Raw genomic sequence first — 8,891 nt, 5'->3', positions numbered from 1 at the left:
TATGTAGAAATATCTCAATTTTTCAACTCTTTCTGTTGGCTCACTTTATAGTATGCTAGATTGCTTTATACTTACAGAAGTATTTTAAAACTATATACTCCACTTTCCAATAAAATAAAAACAAGTATATTTTTAAAATAGGAATTTTACAACTGCTATTTTTAGAGAAAATTTGTTAGTTTAAAGTAAAAAGATTTCCTGATATATCTTTATTCAAGGCACATGTAATGTTCAAATGTTTCTTTCACTTAATAAATGCTAAAGACATTTTGTTCAAATCTAAAGTCTATTCTATTGTGTATGAAAAAAATAGCACTTTTAAGGACTAATAATCCACTCACATATATATTGTAATACATTAGTAGATGTGGTGTGTGTGTGTGTGTGTATGTGTGTGTGTGTGTGTCTGTGTGTCTGCGTGTGTATTGTATGCTTCTAAAAATACTCCAGAAAGGGAGACCAGGCAGATACATTAATGATTCTCCTGATTCAGTCTGGAATACAGTCCACCACCAGTTACTGAATCTTTGCTGGGAAGGTAAGAAGAATCCCTAAGCATTCCTGAAAAAGAATAATCCAAAGGTGGCCGGAAAGGCAATGCAGGTACCAACCCAGATGTTAGGTAGGGTGACATGAAACCGGACAGCCCTCTTCCTGGAGAGGAATATGCCAGCCGTAAAGGACTGATACCTAGTCTAGGACTTAAACTGTAGAGACTTGAATCACCTCCATAAGAAGCAGAAGTGGTCTGAAGAGGAGAGAAAGCTGATTTATTCCCTAGAGCTCCAAAACCAATTCTAGCTAGACTCAAGTTAGGAGCTCTCTGAAAGGCTGTAGGTCCAGATCCTCCTGAGCTTGCTAGCTCCCTGGTGTCTGACTTGTGCTCTTTTCCATTTAAGACCTGTTCAATGGCTTGGACTACATCTCCTTTGCAGAACTGTAGAATACCTTCCAGCCGGCTGCGCCTGTAACCTGGGAAAATCTTGGTAAGGATATCAAGAGGGTCTCTTTGTCTTGAGGACACTGTGGGAAAGTGAGATCTGGGAGCAGTGAAGTCTTTGGCCCACTCACTTTCATTTCCTGATTCCAGATCAGAGGATGACAAGGACCTGGGACTCTCATCACCTCCTGACTGCTCCCCAGGATTAGGAGACAAGATGTTATCCTCCTTGTTTGTATTTTCTGAACTAGATGATCTGATGTTTTGCTTTCCAATGACCCCATTAGACTTGGGAGATGATCCCAGGGAAAGTTGATGGGATTTGGAGGCTGGTTCTTCTTGCCCGCTCTGGTATAAGCCACTTTTACTTGTTTTTTGATCTGGAGAAGAGAAAAAAATAGAAGAATCAAATATAGGACAAACGTTCTAGAACATGGTTCTGCCTATTGAAAAAATAATGCCGGATAATAATTCATTCACTCATAGTAATAATTATTCACTCTAAGAAATGATAATGAATAACTCAATTTTAAAGGATCATTCTGAAATGCAGGGGTTGGCAAAATGGAAAGATGCTACTTCTTATGTCATTTCAGGATCACAACGTCATACAATACATATAAATGTAGCAATTATTTAGGAATCACAAGATAAGAGTCTATTGTTACTCCCAAACTATTACCCTAACATCACGATTGAACACTGTTTGCCCCATCTCAGCAATTTGAGATTTTCCTAAAAGTTATCCAAGTTTTGTTGTTGTTAGGCGCCACTGAGTCGATTTTCAACTCATAGTAACCCCATGTGACAGAGTAGAACTGCCCCTTAGAGTTTTCTAGGAGGTAATCTTTACGGGATCAGATCACCAGGTCTTTCTCCTGTGGAGCCACTGGGTGGTTTGAACTGCCCACCTTTCAGTTGGTAGCCAAGCGCTTAACTGTTGAGCCACCAAAGCTCCTTTTTTCATGATTACAGTATGTAAAAAGAACTAAATAAAATTATTATGTTTACATAAGAAGTCAAAAGAAGCAATAATTTTAGTTTGCAAATGAATGTCATATTTAATCACTAATGCTAAATTTCAGCAATTGGTTTCTTATGCTTACATTTCAAGTTCCAATTAAGTGACGTGAATAATGTTGAGGAAATAACAAAATTGTTCATTTCATTGCAAAATTAAGCCAATAGTGACTACTGTGATAGTAATCTCAAATCATACTAGAGCTTGCATATTTATTTCATTTTATGTGAGAGATGATACACAGTTGGTATTTTTCATAATTATTTGTAAACTATGTACTTTTTTCCAATCCCTAGGAAATATCAAGAAAATAATGTTGTTTCTAAAATAAAGCTATAAACAGCACTACTGCAGTCTATATGGATCTTCAAAGTGTTTTGTAAAAACAATGAATTAGGTATTTGCTTCAAATCACATTCTCCCAAAAATAAGGGAAAACTGTCTAGAAAATACTTTTACATAAAAATCTGAATTTTCTTCCTCAATATGCTTAACATATGAATATTAATAAAACAAGAACATATTTAATATCCTTTTGCAGGCTAATGCCAGGAAATTAATAACAATGTACACATTAGCTAAGTAACTTTTATTTTGGTTTAAATTTCCTCTTATCCAATAGACATACTTTAGCTCTATTTCCATGAGAAAGGGTAAATTATCAAGAGGGTTATCCAGAGTGTTTCTGTCAAACTTCCTTTTTCCATAAAGCGGGTTAAGTGCAATAAAATGTATATTGCCTATCTTCTCATGTATTTGATGGCCATTTAAATATCCTCTCTGGGGAACTGTCTATTTTTGTCCTTTGCCCATTTGTTGACTGAGTTGTTTATTCGCTTGTTTGTTTGTTTTTCTTGTTAAGTTGTAGGACCAAAAAACCAAACCCATTGCCACTGAGTCGATTCCGACTCATAGCGACCCTATAAGATGGAGTAGAACTGCCCCATAGAGTTTCCAAGGAGGTCTTGCTGGATTCTAACTGCCAGCCTTTTGGTTAGCAGCCATAGCTATTAACCACTATGCGCCACCAGGGTTTCCAAGTTGTAGGAGTACTTTACATATTCTAGATATGAGACCTTTGTTATATAGTTCCTAAAATTTTCTCCCAATCTGTACTTCACTTTGTTGACAAATTCCTTTGATGAACAGAAATCTTTCATTTGGATCAGATCCCATTCATCTATTTTGTCTTTTGTTGCTTATGCCTTTGGCATCATGTCCAAGAATCTGTTGCAAGAATCATAGGTAGCACAACTTGAAGAATGTAATCATTGTCACTGAATCGTGCATGTCGAAATCGCTGAGATGGTGGATCTTTGGCTGTGTATACTTTCACCAAAATTTAAAAAATTAAAGATTATCACAAAAAAATGTATATTGCCTAAATCGAGGATTTAAAACTGCAATTTGCAATAGCCCCATGTTTTCTCCAGTTCTCTTAAGGAGGAGTCCTAAATTCTAAAGAAAGTTCTGGAGTTTCTTTTTAAAGTAAAGAAACTATGTGTGGTTAGCACTTTGAGGGTCAAAATGTTATTGTTATATCAAACATTGGACAAAAAAAAAAAAAGATCTTGTTACTCCAAAATTACAAGGGCTGTATAAAATTTAAATAAAACAATAATGCTTTTCTAATGAATAGCCTGTAGAGTGGAGACATGCATTGTCCCTCTGTTCCATTTAACTTACAATTAAACATGCCCCTGAACGTGTAAAAATACCATAATTTCATCTCTGCAGCAATTTATGTATAAAATAATTATCTAGCTACTGTGTTCATGAAATGCTGATTGCATAAGACTATTTAGAAAATAAGGTGTCTTTAAAATATTATGATACTTTTTATATCATCTCTCTGTCTTCTGAACTTCTACAGTTTGTTTTAATTCTTCATTTGCTTTTATCATTGTATATTAATCCTTGAATTATAGTTTTTGGATACATATAATCTTTCTCCTTTTGAATATAAGGTTCTTTTGTGTATTCACCTCTGAATCATTCAGTTAGTCTTTGTCTAATGAATGAATAAATTAAATAGATGGCCTTACTACAGTTCACGGATATTGTGTAATAGGAGGCAACTGAGGTAGCCTTTCAAAAAGTAGCTTGTTTTTATAGGGGGTCACCTGAGGCAAAGAATAAAATAAAATAATAAATCCTATAAAACAGAACCCTTTGGTTATCAAAAAGAAAAAAATATCACATAAATAAACATCTCTCTGAGACGGTCAGCCATATATCACTATCAATTTAGTTTGAGGAATTCTAACCTCTCTTTTAAAACAGTTTTACTTATTAACTTTACTCTTCAGTCCTCTTTGATCTTTCATAAGAAATGTTTAAAGTCTTTTTTTTCCTACTGAAATACACTAGAACGTGTTCAAAAAGTTGGCATAGGCAAACACAAAATGATACATGTTTCATTTAAATACAGATAGTCTTTTTCAAAAGTACAGCCTGTGATCTGTTAACATCTGCAATTTTTAATCTTCAGGGAAATTTTCTCATTAACAACTTACTGTACATCAATATCATAGAATTTCATATGATAGAACCTGTCTTGAACTTATACATATATACTGAAATGGCATTTTCACTGCTAATAGGCCCTGTGGGGGATTATGAAATTTGCTAAAATTTAGTGGCATTAACATTAACAGGAAAAGTTAATTTGGGATTGCCTTGGCCAAAAATAAAAATCTTTTTTTACCTAAAACCTTGATCCTTGAGCTACTTTTTCCAGTGCAACACAGGGGATGGGATGATTTGCAGTCAATAAATAAGAAAAAAAAAAATCAAAAGCCCAATATTGGACTTTGAAATTCTTACCAATGCTTTTACAAATCTAGAAAATCTTTTTTTTTTTTTTTCCTATAGGAGTTGAAATTTTAAATATTAGAGCTTTCTACAGCTTGGGAAACTGACCACAAATACAAATGTTGAAGTGGGGAGGGGGAATGTTTAAATATTTAAAGGAAAGAGGAAAAAGGACTGTTTGGTAGATTTCAATCTCTCCCCTACGTCTGTTGTTGAGTGCCCTGGAGTTGCTTTTTTACTCTTAGGGACCACATGTGACCAGAGTAGGACTGTCCCGTTAGGTTTTTAGACTGTCCCATTGGGTTTTTTGACTGTCCCACTGGGTTTTTTAGTCTGTAATCTTTAGGGAAGCAAATGCCAGGTCTTTCTCCCCAAGAGTCACTGGGTGAGTTCAAACCAACCTTTCAGTTAACTGAACCTTTGCTTCACCAGAGCTCCTTTTGCTACTTCTAGCTGGCACCAAAGATTTGCTCGGAAGTTACAGAACTACATTCCCACCCATCAGTGAGTTTCCCAAGCAAGATTAGAGGGTTAATTGTGGTTTTATAGGTGAAAACAGGCCACAGAACAGGCTCAAAACACAGCACGTCTTACTGAGCTTTTCGCTCAGTGCCCGGGTGAAGTTCTACTCAGGCGGAGAAGTTTTACACTAATTTTCACCGAAGAACTCCGTTCTTTGAGTTGCTCGTCTGTGCTTGCCCTGGCTTCCCTTTCATTGCCTTATCCTATCACTTCATGAAACAAACAGCAAGCGCTTCCGAAGTGAGGATTATGGGTAGCAGTTTCCCCAAACTTAAATAAGTGCCTCTTTTAACAACTTGTCTTGCCCAGCTCCAGGGCACGGGCACGGGCACGGCTGCTTGTTTCAAAAAGTTTTTCTCCTGAGCAACGTTTTGTTGTACAAAGAGCAAATGAAAGACCAACTCACCTTGTTTTTCCTCGGGATAGTCCCGCCGGAAAACCTCAAAAGCGGGGGTCGCCCGACCACTAGCCTCCGTCAAGGCCCGCAGTCCCAGGGCAGCCACCGCCTCCGGGACGCCGGCCGCCTGGGGGTCCTCGCTTCCGCCACTGACTCGGGTTGCCTGACCCTCTGGCCCCGGGGGTGCAGAGTATAGCAGCCTCGGCAGCCCGCGGGGCTCGCTCTCCTCCTGTGCCTGCTGCCTGCGCAGCGCCACCTGGGCGGCCATGACGCGCTGGCGCTCCGCGATCAAGGTGCACTTGGCACAAGCGCAGTCCCGCCAGCGGCAGAAGCGCTTGTGGCCCTTGAGCGCCGACACCACGCCGTGGTTGCGACAACGAGCGCACTTAGGGGTCCGCGGGTAGCCGCAGCCCACCGCCGCCATCCCTCTCTCTAGCCCGGGCGCTGGTGGGCAGGCTCCGCTCCCGGTGGCAGCGGCGGCGGCGGCTGCCCGCAGAAAGAGGCTCGGCGGCCGGAGGAAAGCTGGAGCAACAGGCATCCCCGGGGTCACCGGCAACGCTGGGGACCGGGGCGGAGGCACAGCCGCCACCAGCCCCGCAGCCGGCTGGGATCGGCCGCTACCTCTGCAGTCGTTGCTGCCACACTGTGACTGCTCCATTCCGGAGAAGTTGCTGGCGAGGGTTAAAACAGGAAAGCCTGCCCTGTCCGCGCTGTCCGCAGCTAACCCTGCCGGGGTGCAGGGGGCGGGGGGGACGGGCCGTTGTCGCGCTGCCCCCCACCCACAAAGTTGTCCACTCCTCCCGCAGTGAATAGGAGACGAACGTGTCCCGGAGCTGGAGATGCCAAGAGGCGCAGACGCCCAGGACCCGGTGCAAAGTTAATGTCCCTGTGCTTGGAGCGCCTTTGGAGCCAGAGAACCGGAGCTGCGAGTCTACCCCGCCCACTCGGTCAACTGGCAAAGCGCTGGAGCCCTGGGAGGGCCAGGGGCGGAGAGTGGGGACTATCTGGGAGGAGGGGCAGCTTGGCGGTGGAAGGCACAAGAAACCTTCCTTTCCTCAAAGAAGCGCCTTTTCTCCGCTTGAGTCCCCATGAATTCCTTAAAGGGTATTTTTATGAATTTCCCTTCACACCCTCTCCCATGCCTTTCCCTGCTTTTCTTAAATTAAGCAAGAATTGAGATCTCTTCCCCTAGTTCAGCTCTTTTCTAAACAAAGTTTCCAGTTTGGATTTTGATTTCTCCTTCTTTGTTCTTTTTGCCGGTGAAGTCTTCAGTATAGCATCATGGGCAATGCAAAGCAAGAAAGCGCCGCTTGATGAGCTGTACATTCGTCACCGGCCGAAAGACGCGTTCCTTTACATGGGTCTCAGAGCTGTGCCAGAAGAATGAGCAAATAATTAAGGGAACTGATTCAGATTCAGATTCTTCTCGTGCATTCTGTTCTATTTCCACGTGCAAATTTGGATGGTGTGTATTATTATATTTTGAACTGTTGCTATTTAAAGAATTCCTTATGAGCGCTCTCATCTCAAACTATTTATAAGCAGCACTGTGTTAAAACTGTTTCAAAAATCCACTTCTGTTGCAACTCCAGGGCAGAGATTGCTAACTGATCTGGGCTTTCTGCTTACCCATTCCACTCCACACCATCTCACACACACACACACACACACACACACACACGCACACACACGCGCACACACACACTATCCTAGAGGTTGTCCACCCTTCCTGAGCATCATAGCTACCTAGGGAACTTTTTAAAAATATGGATGCTCAATCCTGTGTATTCTAATTTTTCTGGTCTGGGTCTTGTAAACTCCACAAGGTGATGATAATATACAATTGAGGTTTAAAACCACCACTCTAGGAATTCCTAACCTCTTTTTCACAAAAAGATTCGTCGTATGCAAATGTTTATACAAACTTTATAAGTAAAAACTGGAAACAATCCAAATCTCCATTAACTGGTAAATGGATTAAAAAATGTGATATATCAAAAAAAAAGGAATACTATTCAAATAAAAAGTAATAAACCACAGATATATGTTACAATATGACAAACCTCAACACATTATACTAAATGAAAGGAGTCAAAAAATATACATATAGTATGATTCCATTTATAATTATAATTTCTAAACAAGTCAAAACTGTAAAGATAGAAACCATATCTATAAATGTCTGTGGCTGGTGGGTTCAAATCGCAACCTTTTGGCTAACGCTCGGCAAGGATTGACAACAAATGGGCAAAAGAAGACTTTTTGGAGTGATTAAAGCATTTTAAACCTGGATTGCGGCAAAAAAAAAAAAAATGAATTGAATTATACACTTAAAATGAATAAATTTTATGGTATGATGTAAAAAAGAAGACAAAGAAATTTGTAAAGCTAACACTACCTTATTTCAAGAGCTATTACAATGCTACAGTAATCAACACAGCGTAGTATTGTTGTAAAGATAGATAAATCAGCCAATGGGATAGAAGAGGAGAAAGCAGTTGCAACATATATATTTGATAAAGGACTTGTATACAGAATATATAAAGAACTTGCAAAACTCAATAATAAGAAAACAAATAATACAATTTAAAATAAAATGGACAAAAGATTTTAACAAATGCTTCACCAAAGAAGATATATGGATGGTATATAAGCGCAAGAAAAGATGCTGAATGATTTAGTTATTAGGGAAATACAAATTAAATTTACCACGAAATACAACTATTCGAATAGTTAAAAACTTTGATCATATGAGTATTGATGTAGATATAGAGTAACTGTAACTCTCATACACTGCTGGTGGAAATGTAAAATAGTACAACCACTTAGAAAACTCTTAAAACTTAAAAAATTAAACATACATCTACCAAACAATCCAGCCTTTCCAATCCTAGATCTTTACTCAAGAGATACAGAAGTATATATACCAAGTGACTGAAGGACTACATGAACCACAGACTCCACCAGCCTAAGACCAGAAGAAATAGATAGTGCCCGGCTACCAACAATGACTGTCCTGACAGGAAACACAACAGAAAGTCCCGGACGGAGTGGGAGAAAAGTGCGGAGCAGAACTCAAATTCATTTAAAAAGACTAGATTTAAGATGGCGGTCTAGGCAGAAGCACCACGCCGTCCCTCCACAACAAAGATCCGAAAAACTAAGCCAAACAGAGAATCAACAATCCTGAAACCCTA

The 8,891-nt window shown here is 39.7% G+C and overlaps 1 protein-coding gene across 1 annotated transcript; it reads right to left on the bottom strand.

The window, feature by feature from the left end:
• Positions 1–472: 472 nt before the first annotated feature.
• On the bottom strand, positions 473–6,352 carry DMRTA1 (DMRT like family A1). Its single transcript, XM_004373562.1, has 2 exons — positions 5,704–6,352; positions 473–1,320 (listed from the first exon to the last, which is right to left on the bottom strand). The coding sequence occupies exons 1-2, from the start codon at positions 6,350–6,352 to the stop codon at positions 473–475; spliced, it is 1,497 nt and encodes a 498-aa protein (XP_004373619.1).
• Between the last annotated feature and the right edge of the window lie 2,539 nt (positions 6,353–8,891).

The sequence above is a fragment of the Trichechus manatus genome, unplaced genomic scaffold, assembly GCF_000243295.1.
Source record: "Trichechus manatus latirostris isolate Lorelei unplaced genomic scaffold, TriManLat1.0 scaffold00025, whole genome shotgun sequence".
NCBI lineage: Eukaryota > Metazoa > Chordata > Mammalia > Sirenia > Trichechidae > Trichechus > Trichechus manatus.
Note: the sequence above shows the minus strand (reverse complement) of the source record. Positions and strands in the feature narration are given on the sequence as shown.

What these genes read in the sequence shown, in the direction of transcription:
- DMRTA1 (XM_004373562.1), bottom strand. Translation starts at nt 6,352, where the DNA reads ATGGAGCAGTCACAGTGTGGCAGCAACGACTGCAGAGGTAGCGGCCGA. An exon ending in CTATCCCGAGGAAAAACAAG is followed by an intron (nt 1,321 to 5,703) that starts GTGAGTTGGTCT and finishes TCTCTTCTCCAG; the next exon opens with ATCAAAAAACAAGTAAAAGT.